This window comes from Cibotium barometz, chromosome 56, assembly GCF_041138505.1.
Source record: "Cibotium barometz isolate CiBa-2024 chromosome 56, ASM4113850v1, whole genome shotgun sequence".
Classification (NCBI taxonomy): Eukaryota; Viridiplantae; Streptophyta; class Polypodiopsida; order Cyatheales; family Cibotiaceae; genus Cibotium; species Cibotium barometz.
This window is the reverse complement of record NC_141101.1, coordinates 3,517,582-3,540,225: the sequence shown is the minus strand read 5'-3', so window position 1 is coordinate 3,540,225 and position 22,644 is coordinate 3,517,582. Positions and strand designations below refer to the sequence as shown.

Genomic DNA, 22,644 nt, shown 5'->3' with positions numbered 1-22,644 from the left:
TAGAATGTTTCACTCTTGATGGATTTTTTCTCGTGAAATAATAGTCTGCTATTTCACGGGATCTACTCGGATCTTCATGATGGACCTACACACTCCTGAATCTTTGTCCATATGTTTAAATCGTGCCCTAGCTTACACTTAATATAATTTTAAAAAATAAAAAAATCATCACGGTTTAGACCTTCTATCATCACGGTTTAGACATGCTATCTCACGGTTTAGACCTTCTATCATCACGGTTTAGACATGCTATCTCACGGTTTAGACCTCCTATCTCATGGTTTAGGCCTGCTATCTCACAGTTAGGTACCTGCAATCTCAATAGTTAACCCTCTCACGGCTTAACTGTTTCATGGGCTAAACCATCTCACGACTTAATTGTTTCACGGCCTAACCATCTCACGGGCTAAGCCATCTCACGGGCTAATTCTCTCACGGCTTAACTGTTTCACATGCTACACAACCTCCTATCTCATGGACTAAAAAACTACATATTCATGGCTTAAGCCTTCCCGCCTGTATCCAGCTTCACGAATTTTACACCTGGTTATTGCTCACCCCACTAACACCCTTCACATCAATAAAACACACACACACACACACACTATATCAAAAAAAGGGGGGAGAAAAAAAATAAAAAGGAGAGAAGACCACATGCTCTCACCAGTCATTGTGACTAACTCTCTAATGAATGTTACATATATCGACATCCAAAACCCTTGAACCGGAAGTCACAGAAACTCACAGGCAAGTGCCTCAGGGTCACCAATGGACATAAAAAAGCGACCATCACGTGGTCCAAAGCTCAGCTATATGCACAAATTTTCCATGGCTCCATAATAGCTATGCAGTACCATAGCCTAGAATGTTTGCAGATTTGAGAAGATGTAGAAGTCAAGAACAAGCTGGAGAAGGTAGGGCTAGGACGAATGGTTGAATGCCTTCCCCGTGCAATCAACACAGAGTTGTGTGCTAAGTATTTAAAGACTTATGATAGGGCAACTAAGCGGGGATAGGTAACTAAGGTAGATGGTACCACTGAATAGGTCCTCCTCTTCGAAGATTTAATCTGTGAGGCCTTGCAGCTGCCACCGCCAATGAAGATCCATTCTCACAACTTCGAAAAGATGCTCTTAGATGCCATGCTTAAGAAAAGCTCATACAATTCAAATAGGGCTGAATACAAGAATATTCGAGATGAGGTAATAAAGAAAGCCTACCATGCCATGTCTCTCATTATGCAGGTAAAGCCAATGGACCGATACAATAGGGTCCTTCTTAACAGGATTGCCATGGTGCATAAGGAGAAAGAGGAAGATTGGGCCTGGTACATCCATAGGGAAATGGAGAACTACCTGAAGGCGCACCCGTCAAAGTATGCAACCCCTACAGGCTTACAAAGGTGCTAAGTCACGTTGCAGAGCTTTCCATTCTAGAATTAGTGCCAAAGGAATAGGTACAACAAACAGTGCAGGTAGAGCAGTCAATACTTACCTCTGGTGAGCTACAAGAAGGGTAAGCATTGCTCGAAGACACAAAAGAGATTATGAAGGAATTTAAGAAGAGCAGAAAAAAGAAAACTGATAAGAAGTAAACTACTACATCTATACCCTAGCGTTACTCCTACTAACAAGTCTGACGGATTGTATATTCTCTCATCTTCCTTCTATCCCTTCAGAATTTCCCACTGACTCTCGCCCCCAAGGAGTTGCCGCCGGCACCCCACCCATCTCCACCACGGCCAATTTAAGAGGTATGTCCAATTCCACCTAAAGATGACATACATCCATTCACTGACAAACCATGTTCTTGAGTCTTTATCTGGTGCATAGTATGAAGGATTAATCAGAGCTGGAAATCCATTGCTAAAGCTAAAGTTGATGTTCAAGGTGTTAATGCAAATCAAACCGTTTAAACCCACCAGACGCATAATGACGGAAGCTTACTCTGAAGTCATCTACACGGCAGTCGTATGTATCGTATCCTCTCTGCACGCACCAATGCCAAAATTGGAGGAATTATTGCCAATGGCGGGAGAAGGAACTTTATGGGCAAATGTGGCAAAGCATACCAAACTGGCCAACCCTCATTTGGTGGATCTACTAGAGATCAGAATTGTTACCTTTATGATCAGGTACTGTTTTCGTCAGTGTGGTGGAAAGCACATCCTGTGTCACAATTGTCACGGATGATGCAAATCCCAAGATAGAAGATTTTGGTGTATAGCCAGCATGGCGGAGGGAGTACTTAACCATTCCATAATATAGTCAACAATACCAGTGTGCACCACCCACACAGAGAGTCGATCCACTATATATGCCCATCAAAAGAAGGATGGCACCACTTGAGTTCCATGATGCAAAGCAGCGGGATTCACATGTTTGGTACAACTTTCCATTATTTGTCCTAGCAGTTTTTTCAAATATAGCGCAACAAAGACAACTTAGCACCGTATCCGAGATCCAGCTATCGTGAGGTGAGTGTCAGATTCCTAAAGTTGATCGTGGTGCTCATTGACGAACCAAAAGAAAGATATGATGGCTTTGAAGTAGCTCAACTCCTCTTCAACATGAACCAAGGACCCAATGAGCAAGGCATGATGCTATACTACCATCACCTCAAGTGTCTGCCATCTTACATGCATGTCACATTTGTACACACCGGGTTCTGGACTTCCCACTCTGCATTCCGAAGAACCCTAAAAAAGCTTCAATCCCGCTGAAACTTCTATCGATGAGTTTAGCAACCAGGTCTTTAGACCTCAGTAATAGGTTCTAAGGACAAAACCTACATCAGGTAGGGGGGATGTTAATCCCATGTTGGATTAACAAATATGGTTCTCCATTTGAGGACATTAATAAGTGTCATGCAAAGGCACTATAAAAGTTGTACATTATGAGATATTGGCCACCCAAGGCCTTAGTTAGTAAGTTTTGGGCATCCAAGTGTGAATAAGGGCCAGTTGTATATAAGGTATTTTCTCATAATGAATGGACACAATCCCCCTTTGTGCTATGAGAGCTCTTTCCTTGTCTTGAGAGAGAGTGTGAGAGTGTACTCTAGTGCATGTACCTTCTTTATGCTTGTATGTTATGTAGAGGAGTGAGAGAGAGAGATGCCTTGTGTGGTGGTACGAGCAACTCTATGGTGACAGCGTGGAGGTAGAGCTTGGAGGATTGGAGTGACCTTGGAGACCTCAAGGGACACGAGCTCGAAGCATTGGTAAGTACCCTACGACGGTTGTGATCTATTACTCCTTCCAATGGTGTACTTACAACATACTAGTTATCAATGCACAGTTAATTTCCTCAATGTATTATTAATGCATACCAACTCTCTCATTTGTCAATGTGGTAGGTGAGTGGCTTGTGAGTGGGTGGGTTTATCTTTGTGATCCTCTACTAGGTCAACGCTAGCTGATAAGTCGTGGGTCAAAGGTTATAAATATGTTAGCATTAGGAGAAATATGGACTCTCCATTTTGCCCCTTAAGGAGTGAATAAAAAAAGAATGGCCTAACCAATGAGAGAGCTGGGATTCCAGATCCATGTAACTTGGATCTTTTTGTCGTATCTTTGCCCAAATCTCTTAGTACAATAAAAAAATAGAGCCCATAACTTTAAAAAATAGAGAAATGTTAGATGTCCTTGTGGTTTTCACCATCAACTATTCTTTCATGTCAGATGTACATTGTGGTCAGCACATAGAAGTTTGAAAAACATATTTCATTTTGTTCATTTTTTTATGTTTGACTTTATACTCTCCCTCCTTTTTCATTTGTCTACCTTTGCATCCCCCCCCCCCTCCGGTTTTTTGATGAAATTCAATTTTGTCATATCCTCTACATCTCTGCTTCTTTCTTCACAAAATTTTGCAGGTAGCTTCCTCTCCACCATAACTACCTTCTCCTAAAATTTCCCCTCATTTGGAAAAAAACTCACTGAGTTATGTCCACTTTCTCATGTAAGCTTTCTCTTCTCTGCACCATAGCTCCTTTGTTGCGTTTTTTTCTCTTTAAGTTGTACAATCTTTATTCAGTACTGTTCTAACTCAGGTGTCCAAATTTAGTGTTTTGTTGCTATGTTTTATGTTTTTTTTTGCACCATAGCTAACTTGTTGTTTTCTTTTATTTATAGATAGATTCATCTACATGATATCTATCTTGGTCCCAAGATGCATCTGGCTTTGATAAAGTCTCTCTGAGTAATGATCATTTCTATCACATTTCATTGGTTTTAGGCTCTCCTTATACTTCACTGGCCCAGGGCTTTCCCATGTTGTTTGGTGATGCTTACTATAAGCTTTAATACATTGTTGTTGCTTATGTTAATAGAAGTGTTCTATCTATTTAGGGTTTCGTAGGAGATAAGATGTGTTTAGGGTTAGTAATAATGTTGATGGACATTTTTAATAGGAGAGATAATAAGGGTAACTGGATCAATAGACCATGTATTTAGGGTTAGCACTAATGTTCATTGTTAATGTGTTTAGGGTTAGTATTAATGTTGATTGTTAATATACATGGATTTTATTACAATAGAAGAGACAAGTGGCTCAGCTTATGCTTTGTGACATATTGATGTAGGGTTTGTTTATGTTTTGTCTTAATGTCTTGATGTTTATTTCATAGGAGCAAGGTTGTGAGCAAAAAGGTTATGTAAATCAAAGCAGTAGATTGCTGTTTATTTCTTATTGTTTTAATCTTTATTTGTTGCTTACAATCTTAACACAGATATTTATTAATCATGCAATTTATCTTTGTTAATTTTATGCTTTGTTTTTTATTATCAATGTCTTCAAGGAGGAGTAATATCAGTAATATTCACACAGTGGAGGTGTTTAATAGGGGAGATGATGAAGGTACTTGGATCCCTAATCAGTACAGTAAGTTAAATTTGATTTTAATGCAACCAAGTACTCGTGGGACTTTCAAGGTCAAGCTCAAAGATGTAACAGACCCCAACAAACAGTGGAAAGGTAGAATCATAGAGTTCAGGAGATGCACCAATGGTATGAGTACAATAACAGAGGCTTTCATTCAGTATGTTTATATGCACAAAGAGATTTGAGTGCATCATTTTAACTTCAGTCCATGGTTATTAGATAGAGTTTGTTATGGGCTACCAAACCTCCCAAGAAGGAACTTTAGGTTTATCACCTTCTTTCACTTGCCCTTCTCTTTAGGTTTATCACCTTCTTTCTCTGCATCCTTACCTGAGGATTTTGATTTTAGCTTATAGCCACCATGTGAAGAAGCTTTACCTTTGCCTTTTTGACTGGCAACAAAAGCTTGGTCACCAACTTGCATAATAATAACAGATTTGTTTTGCCTAGACCGCTCTTCTTGCAAGAGTACTGAAACCATCTCATAAAATGTAAGGGCATTTGGATTTCCCTTAATCATGAATCTAAGGGTAAAGGCAAAACTCAGATAAGAATCTGGTAATGCATTGAGAACTATGGGCACCAATGTACTATCAGGATTTATCTCATCCACACTACCGAGCTTCTCCTTAAAATCTTTGATCTTGGTCAAGAAGCTGTACATTGAGTCTCCCTCATTCATGTGCTCAGACTCTAACTGTTTACGCGCAGATATGCAACACATGCTTCATTGCGTACCTAGTATAATGCAGCAAGTGCATTTCATGCCTGGTTTGAAGTCTTACATGACCGAATATGAGGAATAATGCTTCGCTTCACAGAAAGTACAAGCAATGCATGTGCCTGTGCATCTCTTCCATTCCATCTCGTTTGAGCAGCAGTGGGAGGTACTAGTGGTGCATGTGGAGGAGCCACATCTATATCAGATTCTACTTCAGATGTACCTACTCGAGGGGTGCACTATATGGAAGTCCCTCCTACGACGTGCGTTCAAGGGGTATTTTAAAAACCCCTTATCTGTGAATTTTGAGCTAATAAAACTACCCCTTTTCTTTATAGACTTACGGGTTTTTTTCCAAAGTACAATTAAAATACCCCTCTTGTAATTGTATTTCTGTAAATTTACCCAATATTTTGGATTAAAAAAACCCCGCCTAATGATCGCACGTGGTAGACTTACATTTTTTGAGGTGCACCCCCCGAGTGTACCTATAGCACCTAGTTGCATTGGTAGTTGTGAAACAGGATGAGTTTCACTACCATTGATCACATTCCAAAAACCAATACATGCCTCATCATATAAAACCACAATGGATAGTTAGTCCCATCAAGTTTGTCCCTCAGCATACAACATGTGTAATACATCCTTACTGCCGGCCATGACTGTCTACCAAATGCAAAATCTTTTAACACACTGCAAGTACTTAGTATTCACTAAATGCAACCCTGGATGGCTACCAATTGACTGAATTACTGGTAAAAGTATGATGGTCAATGTTGTTGAAGACATTGTAGATGCTGCTGCACACTAAATCTTTGCCGCTACATAGCCCAAACACCCAAAATCGAGCAAAACTAATCCAAAATGATGCCTCTCCAAAACGTTTTGCAGAAACCTTGTGGTGCCCAAAACGTGCTCGAAAACTTCGTATATAGCACACTACAATGTATACCTTCTTCTCCTAAGAGGGTATCTCAATCGAAGATAGAAAAACAGGGTCGTGAGGAGGGAGGCAGACTACTAGATCAAGTGTCAAGGAAGCTAGCTTTGACACCAATTGTTGGAATTAGGGTTAAGGTTTCAACAATGCCCACGCACAAGATAGAGAAGCTTGAGAGCACACAAACTCACTAGCCAGATACAAAAGATAAGTACAAACCCCAAAATGAGTAGATAAGAGGGTGTACATACGCACAGGGGAAAAAACCTCCTAGTAGTGAGGGAAAAAGTGCCCCGATGGTCCTAAGTATGTTCACACACATCACTACCATATAATGCTACAATAAAAAACCCACAAACTATATGTAATGAGCCTATGAGTTTCCCCTTTCTATTTGTAAAGATACTTTTCTAAATTTCTAAAAATATCAAAAATTGAATGCATTTTAGTTTTAATTTAGCTAAGGACTTATTTACTTAAAGTAAAAGTTTGAAGTCATAGTTTTATGATCTATTGAAGAATTTGTTTTCCATGAACAAGGGGGCTGGTAATAAAAGTAACTTCTTCCTTGGCTAATATTTTGCACATTAACATGTAGCATATGGTTTCTAGTTATGCAGTTGGCAAGATTTCCAAGAAATCTCATGTTATTGTGGCTAAAATAATGAGGACTTAAGTTGACTAACACCTACATCAACTAGAAAACAAACTTTGAAGGACCATGAACAATCACCTGTGCTGATGAACTAGTACTTTGGACATTGTTATATGTAAAACGTATGGTTTCTAGGTATGTGGTTGGTGAGATTTCCAAGGATTCTCCTATTCTTGCGGCTAGAACAACTGTTTTTTCTAGAAGTATTATGTCGACCAACCCCTAAGTCAACTGAAACAAACTTCGAAGAACCATGAACAATCGCCTAACAAGTAGATATCAAATTCTTGCAAAGCATGAAAGGATTTTGTAAAGAATAAAAGAGGTAAATGATGAGTCAGTAGAGGTGAACCAATGGAAAAACATGCACAAGTTAGGAAATTGTAGGCATAAAATGCACCCCCTTCTTGCTTTCTTTATAAGCCACTTTAACATATATGTTTTGATTCACTTCAAATATGGAGCCCTAAATCAATGCATTTGGTAAAAAAGCAAACATGTGCTAACTTTACTTTCCGTACTTTTTCATCTCAAAAAAGCAACTATTCTTTTGAATATCTCGGCACCCATGGCAACCCTTTTACTTCTTTACATATGACAATGTGCATGAAGTAATAAGTTATTCGCTCTACTGTCTGTTTTTATGAAAAACATATTTCTCAACAAAACTTGGGGTGGGGACAATAGCTAGAGGCTTTGCTTGGACGGACGCCAATTTGAACCTCACCCCTCTCCCCCACTCCATACAAGGGTGGGAAAAGAAACAAAATAGTGTGTGATTCTAACATCAACTTAATCAGAACATGTTCAATCAACTTCATCAACATCAACTCCACACAGGGTGGGAAAAGAAACAAAATGGTGTGTGAGTGTGTAACATCAACTGAAGAGAGGTGTGTGAGTGTAGGACCATTTCCACGCTCATTAAAATTCGCAACCGGTTGTGAGTTGAACACTTCCAAATCCTATGGCTTCACCTCACAACCACAAGTTTAACTTAGAGGGCTTGTCTTCTTCTTCATTAATTTCAGAGAAGTGAAAACCAGTTGCTCGGTGTGAAAGCGGGCCTTGTGTAACATCAACTTCATCAGGAAAAAAAAAACAAAACTGATGGTGTGAAATGGGGCAATAAATTAGCTAAACCATATAGAAAGCCTACGGTCATCGGTAGCGTAGGGTAAACTGCAGAGAGAGAGAGAGAGAGAGAGAGAGAGAGCAGCGTCAGCGCTTTCCTTCGGCTATGGCGAGCACTGCTGCAGGTGGTGGTGCGGGCGGGGCCATGGCCTCTGTGGTACCGCGCAACCGGACGAACAACTCTCGCAATGGCGGAGGCGGGGCGCCGGCGGACGACGACGGCATGGCCTTCGAGACAAGCCCGGGCGTGGAGGTGTACAGCAGCTTCGACGCGATGGGCATCCGGGACGAGCTCCTGCGGGGCATCTACGCCTACGGCTTCGAGAAGCCCTCGGCCATTCAGCAGCGCGCTATCCGTCCCATCATCCAGAACCGCGACGTCATCGCCCAGGCCCAGTCCGGCACCGGCAAGACCTCCATGATCGCCCTCGCCGTCTGCCAGATCATCGACACCTCCGTCAGAGAGTAAGCGCTTATCTTGCGTATCGTTTCCTGCATCAAGGGTTTCCCAATTTTAGGGTTTTCTGAACTCAGGCCAGGTTCCCTCTTGAAAAATTGGAAGGTTTTCTAAACTTGACTTTTGCTTTTTACGGAAGCATCTGAATCTTAGGGTTTTCTGAACGCGGCTTCAGTGCAGGGTTTCCTGAGTAGGGTTTTTCTTGAAGATTTTTTTTTTCAATTTTGCGCTTTCCTGGGTTTCTGAAGGTCCTTGTTTGAATTTCATAGTTTTCTGTAACTTGTCAGTATAACGCGAAGGTTTTTACAGGTTTCTTGCGGTCTCCTAGGATTTTTAGGGTTATTGCTTGCACAGACTAAGTTCTACATTATTTTCACCTTGAATTTGGCAGCCTTCACTAATTTTTTTTCATTCTAAACGCTTTTTGTTTGAAATTCTTCTAGGGTTTTTACTCCTTGAGGGTTTCCAAAGAACTTGACATTCTTTTGAGGGGTTTCTGAAGGGATAATTTCATTTTTAAAGGTTCTAAGTTATCATCATCATCATCGGAGAGTATCGGATTTCGGACATTGTTTGCAGGGCCTTCTGGATTTGACATCAGTAGTAGAGTTAAAAGTTTCTTCATTTTAAAAATGTCGTACTTAGGGATCCTGTTTGACCTGACTTCTGTGTTAGGGTTTTTATCTAATATGCACGGGTTTTATGGAGTGTAGTTTTTATTGTTTGATAATTGTATAGATGTTTTATTTATCCTTTTGAAGGTTTCTTTTGGCACCGTTGTTCTGACATTGTTTCTAGGGTCTTAAACTTGAACAACACCATTGTTGGGTTTTTGAAGCTGCAAGAAAATTCGTGGGGGTACTAAATGATGAAATAGGTTATTTCAGTTAGTAGGGCCCGAAGCACTGCACTCCAAGTTTTTGTTGTCACATGCACCCATGCACTAAGGTGCCATGCGACACACTGGCTCATCATCAATGCTTTACTTGTACATGATTAGTACCTTTTAGGAATATTTGTTATACGTTGGGACCCTGTTGTGAGCCCCTGTCCGGGAACATGCCAGGCACAAGCTACATAAGTCCTTCCAAGCCTCTGTCACTTAACCCAAAATAGGTTACCCTAGCATAGCAGGCATTTAGTAGTATGTAGAAGATGTTTAGCAAAGGGATTAAAGGCTCTAGGCCAGCCCTTTGGCCAACCTGTGACCCTTGCTTGTAGGCCACCATGGGCCACACCTAAAGAGGGCATACAAGAGCCCTACACCCAGTCGGAAACCCTACAGGGGTCTGGACAGCAGTCAGCCAGCTTTAGAGCATGTAGGCCAGCAGCCAGGATAGTGTACACCACCACAGGTGAAGTGACTAATAGGAAAGACAACATTTAATGCCTATTTTCAGCAATTGTGGACCCATCGAAACATGCCGACAGCAGGAAGACTGGACCGACCAGCAGCAATTAGGCATTCCTATTATTACCATTAGTATTACTATGGGTACTAACTGTGCCGTTTTTCTTACCAACTTTTATCTTTTGACATGAATTTGAATTTATGGAATGCCTAGTTTCCATTGATATGTGTCCTATCTTTCTTCACAAACTTTGTCGAGTGAGACGTTTTGTTTATGACCTTTCTGTTCCCAATACCTGATTTCCAAGACTTTATGTATTTACACCCTACCTCTCTAGGTGGAGGAATTTATCCCAAAGAGTTTTGTGAACTTAATTGCATTGCAAATAATGACCATTGATCTTTTTTGGGCCTCAACATTTGTCAATCTTGTGTTGGTATAGATGTAGATGTATATGATAAACTACAACCCAAGTATTCCAACTTAGATCATGGTCACCGTTAAACGCGTTTTAGGTAGCAACCTGTGAAACGCATTAAATGTTTCAACATTTTAGTGAAACGCCTATTGAAACCTTCAAAGTGAAACGTCTAAATTTTCGAAACTTGGAGATTTGAAGTTTAAATATTAATAGTAGAGATGTCTTTTATACTTGTGTTATCACTCGTGGTAATGTATTATGTGAGCAATTTTGAGATTTTTATACTAACAAATCGTAGACCTAGCATCTATCTCTCTTGACTTTATATATATAGGCATTTCGGTCCAGTGTTTTAGTTGGTGCTTGTACAAAGTGAAACATTTCGGGTTGAAACTCCGCGTTTCGGGTTGAAACGTTTCGTGGTGACACTGATTTAGATATCATAAGAATGCCTCACTTCACTTCTAACATTTCTAAAATAACTAAATATGGTTTTCCTATTATTATTATTTCTTCTTCGGTGTCTCTATTAAGCTTTCCTATTGTTGATTTTGTTTGTTTTTAGTGATTCTCTTATTTCTTTTAAAATTATTCGTAAGTTTAGATTCATCTGGCCTCCTGACGGTATATATAAGAAGCCCCTCAGTCCAAGCATAAATCATCGCATTTTTCATAGAATTCAGCAATAGAACATTGCAAAAAGTATGTGTGCTTGAGACTTTGGTCTTGTACATACATCAATTCAGCCTAGCACTCTATGTGCTACAGTCCAAGGTAGCCTGAAGCTATCTTTAGCATTTAGCGTTCAATATTGCATCTCCCTCAATAGATTTGGGTGTGCATAAGGCTCTCCGAAGTGGTGTCACGGTTGTCTTCAATAGTTCAACATACATTTGGTCTACATCACCATTGCGTTTGGCAATCCTCCGTCAATCATATTTAGTAAGTTTTCTGCGTTATTAAAGGTCTCCAAAGCAATAAAAGCAAATACTCCTGCATGTGGGAGGCATGAGGGGGCCCTTCAATGGGTAGATTGGGACCCAATTTAGTGTCATCTCTGCATTCTCTCTCTCTTCAGCTTTATCTCATGTGAATAAAGATTAAAGTGGATTGCTTTGTGCTCACTGAGCATAAAGTCATAAAAAAGGTCTTGCTGTGCGTTACACAATCATACCACTTGCATTTTACATCGATATTAGAACTTTCAGGTGTTATTGAGCTTGACTACCTACAGTGAGTGTGAGGGCAAAAGAGACCAAAGGACCAAATATACGAGAGATCAGAGCAAATCACACAGCTTGCAATGGGGATGTATATATAAATGATGAAATCCAATACAGGAGCTCTATATGAGACTTTGAAGGAGCAGAGAGGGCTGCTGTCCCAAAAACGCAGATAACAGTTTCGTAGTAAGCCTGATGTAAGTGCCGATAAATCCCTGGTGTAAGGCTGATGTAGACGCTGAAGTACTCCTTATGAAGAAATGCTGAAGTCAGCTTGAAGGTGTGCTGAAGACAAACGCGGAAGCACACCTGAAGGTGAAAACGCTGAGATCAACCCTGACGTAGGTGATGACAAATGCAGAACATGCCCCTGATGTAGGCGATGGAGAAACGCTGTAGACAGCTTTGATGTAGGCGATGACAAGCGCTGTAGACAGCCCTGATGTAGGCGATGACAAGCGTTGTAGACAGCCCTGATGTAGGCGGCTTGCACCAGTAGCAGAGAAGGCAGATGTTGGGCACTGATGAGGAGCCAGATGTTGGCGACCAGCAGCAAAGAAGGTGCTCTTTGATTGATGCATTGAATAAGGATGCGCCTCATATTTATTCGGAAAGGGAGGATGCCGGTCGGCCAGCAGAGGCAGTCGGCTAGCAGTTAAATGACTAAATAGCCCTTTTTGGGCTGGGTAAAATACCCTTTTGGGTATATTTTCACACACCCCCTCTCATACCAAAAAGGGATCATGAGAGACGATGAGGGGAAAACAACTCTGGTTGTCGAAGATGAGGACCATGTGATTTGAGACCAGAGTAGAGGCTTTTGAGTTTGGGAAGTACTGGAAGAATGCCACAATGCAAAAGGTTTTCACATGCATGAACACCCATTTTTGGGTTTTCATTCATACATGCGTCCCAAACACAAAAACAGAATGCTGTGCATAGGGAATGCAAGATGGAAAAAAATGCAATGCAGTGGGTGTTCACATGAGCCGTGCCCTCATGGGGTTTTCATTGACTCATGTGCCCAATACAAAAATGATAAAAAAATGTGAAAGGAGAGGAAGATCCCTCTCTCAAAGTGCGGAGGATGATGGTGGTGGGCCGTTGCCGATCCGATCGCGAAGACGCTCGAGAATGGGGTGGTTGATGGACTTCATAAGGATGTCTGCATGGTTGCCCGCCATAGGAATGTACTGGAGTCGGATGGTACCAAGCTCAACCTTTTCCTTGGTAAAATGAAAATGGACACCCACATGCTTGGTACGGTTTAAAAAAATAGGATTGCCAGCAAGGGCAATCGCACTTTGACTGTTGGCAAAGATGATAGAAAGCGGTGTCAATGGGGACGTGCATCTCTGAAAGAAGTTGACGAAGATACATAGCCTCAGTGGTGGCGTCATAGAGGGCCCGGTATTCGGCTTCAGTGGAAGAACCTACGACGGTATCCTGCTTTTTGCTAGACTAAGAGAAGGGCGGATCTCAGGGAGTACAAATAACCACCATGAGAATGTCCGGAATCGAAATCACCGGCCCAGTCGGAGTCCGTATAACCACGCAGGGTGATCCCACGACGCTGGTGGCCCTCCATGACTGCATGAGCAGTCGGCCAGCAATAAATGAAGCCCACGAGACTGCATACAGCAAGTCGGCCAGCAATAAAACACTCCACGCTTGCTGATGGGCAGTCAGCCAGTCACACGTCTGCTGATGGGACAGTCGGCCAGCCACTAGGTGCTCCTGCCAACCTTTGGCATCCCTCCACACCACTGGAAAATGGGGAAAAATAGGGAAAAAATACGGGGAGTGAGGAAAAATGATAAAATACCTCATAAGGGCGGGCACACCCACAACAAAGGCCTTGGTGTATAAAAGTAGACAGGAGATGACTTCTAACAGACTGATGGGGTTCATGTGGCACAGTCTGAGATTCTTGTTCAGTTGGTATGGGCAGCAGAAGGCGAAGTAAATCTCACTTATCAGAAACGTCGTCTCGACGAACGAAAACTTTGTTTGATCTTGGATCAAAAACTTTGTAAGCCTTTGATTCAGCAATTCACTCCTTGGCTCAAGCTTGCCCCTTGTGTCATTCGGAGTGTGAGTGTATGCATGACACCCAAAGACATGGAAATGGGAAACGGTTGGCTTTTCGCCAAAAAATGCCGCAATGGGGATGTATATATAAATGATGAAATCCAGTACAAGAGCTCTATATGAGACCTCGAAGGAGCAGAGAGGGCTACTGTCCCAAAAACACAGATAACAGTCCGGTAGTAAGCCTGATGTAAGCACCGATAAATCCCTGATATAAGGCTGATGTAGACGCTGAAGTACTCCTTATGAAGAAACGCTGAAGTCAGCCTGAAGGTGTGCTGAAGACAAACACAGAAGTACACCTGAAGATGAAAACGCTGAGATCAGCCCTGATGTAGGCGATGACAAATGCAGAACATGCCAGGCGATGGAGAAACGCTGTAGACAGCTCTGATGTAGGCGATGACAAGTGCTGTAGACAGCCCTGATGTAGGTGGCCTGCACCAGCAGCAGAGAAGGCAGATGTTGGGCGCTGATGAGGAGCCAGATGTTGGCGACCAGCAGCAGAGAAGGTGCTCTTTGATGACTGATGAGTTGAATAAGGATGCGCCTCATATTTATATGGAAAGGGAGGATGCTGGTCGGCCAGCAGAGGCAGTCAGCCAGCATATAAAAGTGAAGGTAAATGACTAAATAGCCCTTTTTGGGCTGGGTAAAATACCCTTTTGGGTATATTTTCATACAGCGAGAGCTGTCCATGAATGGTAAAAGTGAGGTCGAGAAAACCCACCTAGCCATTCACCATGTTTGGAGAAGAAGAAAGAAGTTTCAAAGAAGGTGTCATTGAATAAGAAAGTATCGAACATAGACACCACTGTAGAAACGCTTTTGCAAAGCACAAACAAGAGCTGATGAAATAGACCAGGCTGCTCAAGTTACAATTACAACAGACAAAAGAAGCAGAAAAACATATAGAGCAGCTACGGAGCCAATAGAGATGGCCACGCTACTTTTTCGATGCGGGCTCTCCCTCCAGAGTTGCCAGCATCTCCCCCAGGGTGTTGGGGCAACTAGTTGGTTATAGATGCCTTCCCGTTGAAGAAGCTAGTATGTTTGAGGAGATGGTGGCTCCCATTCGCATTTGTGGTGTTATATCACTCCACACCATCCACCCTAGAGAGTGGCGGGATGATGTAGCTCGCGGATGCCCAGGGGACTAGGGCCTTTGACACACTTGTTGATACCATCAATGCATATTAAAACACTTAAACGTGGCCACAACCTTAACACATATCCATCATCACTTTGCATAAAACATAAAAGCTAGACAATGCACATGTGACACCACATAGAGGCCGGAATGGGCTGACCCCCCCCCCCCCCCCTTGGAGTATTTTATTACCCAAGGAGAATAATATCATGTACAAGCTTTAAGGGTCTTACTCTCTCCACGGGAGATGCCGGATTATCCATATACAAATGCCATAACACAGCCCAACACGAGGCTACCAAGCCGGAACATAGGCTGTAGAAATGCCGAGTCAATAATATAATCCATATACCTCCGTGTGGGTACTGATTCTTCACCAAAAACCACGGGTCTTCATGCAATAGAGCTGGTATAGCAAGTACAACTCTCCATTAAGCCGGTACAACAAGGACAATGGTTGGTACAGTAGGCATAATGGTTGGTACAACAAGTACAAAGGTTGGTATAGTAGGTACAGTGGTTGGTATAGCAAGTATAGTGGTTGGTACAGAAGGTACAACAAGTACAAATGTTGGTACAATAGGTACATTGGTTGGTACAGTGGTTGGTACAACAAGTACAAGGATTGGTACAACAAGTATAGTGGCTAGAAATTATAATAAAGTGATTAAATACCCTTGCCTTGAGTATTTCTTCGCGATGGAAGCCTCCAAAACAGTCCCCAACAGCTTGTATTCTTCATGGGCAGCCTTCAAGAGAGAGAGAAAGAGAGTAGCCATCATTAGACCCACAAGTGTCACACGGGCTAGTACCAAAATCCAATGTCTAAATCAAGTCTGATGCTCTCAAATACCCACAAGAGTCTCTACACCAATTCTGGACAAGAATGTCAGGGTGGTGAATTTGTGGCCCAGAATGACAATCCCTCCTTTTGGGGTGTTTGAAGAAGCTGGTGGCTATTGTAGTACCAATGGCGGCTGTTGTTGGGCAAGGCGGCGTGCTCAGAAGACCTGGCAAAGCAAAAATTGCAGGCGACGTATTTTCTGGGTGGTTGTGGCAGTGCTGCTAGTGGCTTAGTTGGCGGAGGTGGCGGAGCGGCGGCTTCAGCCGGGGCGGCGAAGGCGGCTGCTCAGCTAGCAACGGTGGCTCTGAAGCGATGCTGACGGCTTTGAGGCGGAGCAGGGTGGCGCAAAGAGGTGGAGAGGAAGATGATGATGAGGGCAATGAAGCTCCACATTCTTTACAAGGTGAATCCTCCAAGGTGACTCTCCACAAGTGGTGATCTCTTCAAGAGGGTACAAGCTTCTTATATACTTGAAAGGGGGGGGGGGGGATCCTTGCTTTTTGCCATGCCTTGCTTTTGCTTTGCCTTTAGCTTTTCTCTTTTAAATATTTTAATAATAGTCAAAAATAGCCAAAGTTCTTGGTTTGTGCTTTTGTAGCTTCCGGGCCCTGCTTTTGGGTCTTGGAGTTGCTTTTTGGAAAAGCGGTTTTTAGCTTCTTGATCCAGTTTGATGTCCTCTTTCCAATGGTGCCCTCAGCTTTTGGTCAACATAGTTTGACTTTTTGCTTTTTCTTGCTTTTTGACCAAGACTGGTGCTTTTTCCAATGCTAGCTTTAGGAACCCATGTATCCATCAGCCTGTCCATGTGTCCGGGCATTCCATCATGTGAAAGGATCTTGGAGGGCCAAATAATTACATTTAGCCTAGCATTCAAGGACAGATTTGCAATCCGTCTCATACGTGCTTGCGTTCATCTTAGGTTGGCCCTTTAGAGCAGTTAGCTCTGGTATCCTCTGAGGAGCATCTGGCACATCGACCCTCAACGGGCCAAGGTGGCTAGAGAGAGATTGTGGCGATTATGGATCTAGGAGGGCCGGCCTCTCACGTGTCTCCAGTGGGACCCGGGAGAGTGGACCTGGCGTTCTTCTTAGGATGGCCATCTATGTATTAATTACCTTTATTCTGTTCCATGCTAGCCAGCTGATGCTGTGTGACCATTCCCAGGGTTGGCCAGCACTGTTTTGAACTCTTTGCGATCTTCTCATTAAGTTGTTCTTGGCAATAATGGACAGGAGCTCGAGGGTGACGGGGTGTCTTGAGTACTCTTCTCGAACTCTTGATGTCTTATGTGATATGGGGCGGCTTTCATATGATAAATTTGTAGGATTAGTCATGCTAGTGTGCAGTCATGGAAGATGATGAGTCGTCCCCAAGCCTTAAGGTTGGATGAGCCAGCAGAGTAAGCAAGCGCTTCTATACACCTTTTGCAGTATTGCATTTCCTTTCCATCTTTCTACCTATGAATGGTGGAGGGTGGGCCTGAAATGAAGGTGCATGAACCCTTTGGGGTGGGGCAGCTTGGAACTCCACTTTGTGAGTGTATCTATGAGCTAGGTGTGTACATGTCTGCTGTGAGCATTTGAAGGTAGATGCCATTCTGTCCTAGTACTTCTTTGGGTAAGCCAATAATTTAAGGTTTCACTACGAGCTTCCATTGCTTCTGCATTAGAAATTGCGCATCCATCAATTATTGTAAAGGTTCTTCCACGATGAAGGGTTTGAAATGATGGAGGGATCAATGGAAGGCAAGAGGTGGCATTATGTAGTCTGATGAGAGGTTAGTGTTGAATCAATAATCATGTTATATCTGTTTATATATATTTTAGAGCCAAGGCATAAAGTACTTGTATGGCAAGTAGGCTGCTAAGAGAGGAGGAATGGAGGTTGTGTGGAAGTCTGAAGTGTAAATGGGAGGATGCCTTTTCAAGCCAAGATTATGTCTACGCGGTGTGTTAGTTTTGCCTCTTGACCAAACCTTATGCCTCTTGCAGGATTCAGGCTTTGATATTGTCTCCCACAAGAGAGCTTGCAGCTCAGACAGAGAAAGTGATACTAGCCATTGGGGATTTTATAAATATTCAAGCTCATACTTGCATAGGTGGGAAAAGCATTGGTGAGGACATCCGAAAGCTGGAGTATGGTGTGCATGTTGTTTCTGGAACCCCAGGAAGGGTGTACGATATGATAAAGAGGAGGACTCTAAGAACAAGAGCGATGAAGCTTCTTGTCCTTGTAAGTATCATGTGACCAGAGTGTTTATTTAGCGTGGTAATAATTTGCGTGTGGAGTGTAAGCTCTTAATCTAAGCTGCAAAGTAGAACATGTGATTGCTGATGATGCGCATAACGGGCTGGGATGTATAGGACGAGTCAGATGAAATGCTGAGCAGAGGTTTCAAAGACCAGATTTATGATGTCTATAGATATTTGCCACCTGAGCTTCAGGTCAGAAATTATGAGTGCTCGTGATACACTCAGCTTAGACCTTTTCATCAATGCATTAGATGGTTTTTTGTGGTCTTCAATCTTAAGGCTCATTTTTGGATGCCCATCCTGTAGGTGGTACTGATATCTGCTACGTTGCCACATGAAATTTTGGAAATGACCAACAAGTTCATGACTGATCCAGTTCGCATCCTTGTGAAGCGTGATGAGCTGACTCTCGAGGTAAGGCTTACCTTGGGTTGATAAAAAGTTTTTTTCTGTCACCTTTGTGGCAAAAATCTACTCTATTTTGATTTTTTGAAGTCATTTAAATGTAACCCCTGGTATTTTTTTTTCAGGGCATCAAGCAGTTCTTTGTGGCTGTTGAAAAGGAAGAGTGGAAGTTTGACACGCTTTGTGATCTTTACGACACTCTCACCATCACTCAAGCTGTTATTTTCTGCAATACAAAGAGAAAGGTAAGTGGTTTATCTGGAATCGAACTTGAATCACATTGAATCATACCGAGGGTTACTCACTTCATTTGTTGATTGTTATCAGGTAGACTGGTTGACAGAAAGGATGCGTACCAACAATTTTACAGTCTCTTGTATGCATGGGGATATGCCCCAGAAAGAAAGGGATATGATTATGTCAGAATTTCGTTCCGGAAACACTCGAGTGCTAATCACTACGGATGTTTGGGCTCGTGGTCTAGACGTGCAGCAGGTATGTGTATTTATAAGACCAAGATGGAATGGAGCTTTTTATGAATATAAATAAAGTTGGGGAGTGTGCTTGTGAATACTATGTTTGTATGCATGTCCGTATGTTTCATATGTATGCCATGTATCTGTGTGTATGCATGTAGGGTGAGGGTTTTGTTTTACTGGCTTGTGGGTGCTTGTTTTACTTTTTCCACTCTTGGTTTTTGCTGTGAACTGTGCTGTGGTTGATATGAAGGTGTCCTTGGTCATCAACTATGATCTTCCAAACAATCGTGAGCTATACATACATCGTATTGGTCGATCTGGCCGGTTCGGACGAAAGGTACTAGCAGTGTACTTGAATTTTGGCAAAACTGGAGTCCAAAGTTGTGCTGAATTTCAGTCAGTTTGTTTTCTTGTGGAGGATCTGAAACATTAATGCTGATCCCACTTTGCTGAAATATGTGCCAGGGTGTTGCCATCAATTTTGTGAGGAGTGATGACATAAGGATTCTTCGGGACATTGAGCAGTACTACAGCACACAAATTGATGAGATGCCCATGAACGTTGCTGATTTAATATGAATGGTCAAGCTTGCAAAGTTGAGGTTCGTATTGGTTGGAACAACCATGACATCTTTATTCCCTTTTGGGCAAAGCAGTCCTTATTGTGGCAATAATCTGGTGCAGGTTGCAATCACGTGAGGTCTTTTATTCGGACACCTGTGACTGCATTCACTTATCTATCTTTTCTATTTCTGCAGGCCAATCTGATATGCAGAGATCACATATGCTGTACTGTACAAAAACATCTAAGTTGTGATTGTTCTGAGTGTGTATCATGGGGCCGTTGAATGCTTGGGAAAGAGATTCTGAGTGTTAGATCATGGATTTTTCTGGAGACATCCTGATTACCCACCATATATGTCAAGGATTGAAAGCTCCTAATAGCTGTATATGGATACTTTGTTTGTTTTACCTCGTGGAAAGCTGGATTGTGGGCTTAGAAATGACATTTTATTCTGTCTTTTTGTGGACTTTCAACACAATCTTCGACATGTAACATGGGTTCAGTTTGTGTCTTGAACAGTCCAAAATTAGGCTACAAAAGAAATACAAGCTGGGGTGGGGACAATAGTGATAGGGCTCTAGGCTACCGTCCATGGGATGAGAGTTCGAATCTTGACTCGAGCGAAAGGTTGAATAAAGAGTGGTGGGTAAAATCATGGCAAAGAAAAAAGAACAGAAGATACAAGCTTCACAAAAATCGGTAATTGGTTCTAGCACTTGACTTTGGTGATTGGTTATGGTTCTTGCACTGTCCTAATATACTCTCCTCAAACAAATGCATCCTTAATGAATTACCATGATTGTGGATTCCATGATGCAAGGTATATGTTATGCATTTGGATGTGGATGGCAACGTCTACTGGAAGGTGTGGTGGTGGTGATCTAAAAAGACCTTCCAAAAGTGGGGGACTAAAGTTGTGTTACTGTGGTTGTGTTATTTACTAGTGATATCATCATGAGCTACCAATAGTGGTGCCATCAACAAAAACCCCCCATGCGCGTGCACACACACACACACACAGACACACACCCACCCACACACACACCCACACACACACACACACACTCACACTCAATTGTTTAAAATATTATTCTTTTGATTGCTTCAGCGTGAGATATTTGCCAATTATATTCAAGCTATGGGTAGTGAAATGGGAATCATGTGTAGAGGAGCGATCACACAAATGCATGCCATAAAGAACGCTTCCATTAGAGCTTCCGTATCATGGAACATAATGATTTTGAGCCATTTATCCTTTAAGTAGAAGTTTGACGACAAGCCTTGCATGAAATTTAACCGCAAGTGGCATGCATTACTTCTAAATGCACAAATCTCATAGGTAGTCTAACTTGACTAGTTTTCGACTGTGAAACCTTGTTGATGTTCTTCAATGATGATCCATCTCCTTACGAGTCAACATTATCTTTTGTTTCATAAAGATGTATCTAGTTCAACATGATGTGTAGCGTAGTCTTATTTATATTTTGTTTTCCCGCAATCTGGACACTTTTTGTATGTGTGGTTGACAATGATGGAGAGTAGACATAAGACTAAGGTGGGTGGAGCTTCTTAATGTTGACTCTGTAGAGAGAGGAGAGAGAGAGATAATAATGATAAGACAATATTGTACGACTGAATGAAGTTGATTGATATGATGCGAAGCTCCACCAAGTGCAATGCTTTTATAGCCCTAGGGGTTATACCAACCCCAAAGACTCATCTTTAATGCACACTTATCCACCTATACGATGTGGTTCAGACACATACAAACTAACACTCATAGGGTGTGTTAGTTCTTCTAATTCCTATTATGTTATTAGTCATGGGTTATCTGTCTAGGATGTACCTCAAAAGTATATAGACTTCGAATCCCAACAAACCTCCCTTTGGAGGAAAGGTGGTGTTTTAAGAATTGACCTTCATATCCATGGCGATTTGGGCCCACAATTGTACACGCGATTCAAAAGATCACAGTAGCCAACACTTGGACTCATGCTAGGTTTGATATGGGACTCGATCACACATTAGATGTGTCAGCCATCTTGAACTACCCACTTGACTCAAAATAGGGATTAGTTGAAAAACAAAGCCTACAAATAGAACAAAGCCTTTTATAACATCAAGGCAAAATACAAAACACAAACAAATATAATCATGTTTTGGGGAACATCTTGGGTAGGGAACCCTTATTGACTCATACATACATTGAGAATGCCAAATCAAAATCTATCTTTGAAAGAGACAGATTGGAGAATGTAGCATTGAAAGATTTTTCAAGTACCATAAGGTTTCTAGCTTCTCTGAAGCATCTTCAAACTCTTCCTCTTCATTTGCATTTTCAGCCACTAGGTTGATATGATTCTTCTCTTGTTCCTTTGCCATTCTTTTGAAGCAATGGTCTTTTGTGTGACCTAGCTTCCTGTATAAGGCGCACTTGACAGCTTTCCCTTTGCTCTTGTCCTTTTTGAAAGGGAGGAAACCTTTTTCTAAGTCGATGTTGGTGGTAGCTTGCTCTTGAAGGCATCTATCCTCATTAATGAGGATGGCCACCATCTCTTCATAGCTCATTTGTCGGGCTATCCTTAGTATGGACAGTGTTTTTGAAATGCCTTCTATGATTGTTAGAAGGACTAACTGCTTTCCTATCATTCTCATCGACTTGTGCTTTGAGGGCAGCTAATTGTTTTGAAGGACGGACCCAAGATTGCTTAAATGTTCATGTAGAATGTTATTTTCTTTCATTGTTAGACCAAAGATTTTTTGCTGTAAGAACACTTTAGAGTTTGTTCCCAAAGAGGTTTTCCAATTTGTCCCATATTTTTTTTGCTATCTTATCCATATTGAGATGATGGATAAGGTTGTCTGCCTGTTCCAAACCAATGTCCCTCGGGTCTTTTCACAGTGCCCTTGATAATGTTCCAAGGCAAAATCTCGTAGAGTCTTGGTTTGCCATGTGGGAAAATTTGTTCTAGAGAACTTCTCAAATGCAATGCTACTCCTGTGTAGATTCAAGATGCTGTGAATGTTGAAGAAAGAAAGCCCCAAAGAAATTTGAAGAATGTAGCCCTTCAA

At 41.9% G+C, this 22,644-nt stretch overlaps 1 protein-coding gene and 1 long non-coding RNA gene across 2 annotated transcripts; both read left to right on the top strand.

Annotated features, from left to right (window-relative positions):
- Positions 1-8,360: 8,360 nt before the first annotated feature.
- On the top strand, positions 8,361-20,084 carry EIF4A-III (eukaryotic initiation factor 4A-III). Its single transcript, XM_086791309.1, has 9 exons — positions 8,361-8,798; positions 17,863-18,103; positions 18,235-18,315; positions 18,430-18,537; positions 18,654-18,773; positions 18,856-19,023; positions 19,258-19,344; positions 19,473-19,609; positions 19,766-20,084. The coding sequence occupies exons 1-8, from the start codon at positions 8,440-8,442 to the stop codon at positions 19,584-19,586; spliced, it is 1,278 nt and encodes a 425-aa protein (XP_086647435.1). The 5' UTR covers positions 8,361-8,439; the 3' UTR covers positions 19,587-19,609; positions 19,766-20,084.
- Positions 20,085-20,134: 50 nt separating this feature from the next.
- LOC147606801 (uncharacterized) lies at positions 20,135-20,559 on the top strand. Its single transcript, XR_015264873.1, has 2 exons — positions 20,135-20,271; positions 20,393-20,559. It is a non-coding gene; the product is annotated as an uncharacterized LOC147606801 (long non-coding RNA).
- Positions 20,560-22,644: the final 2,085 nt, after the last annotated feature.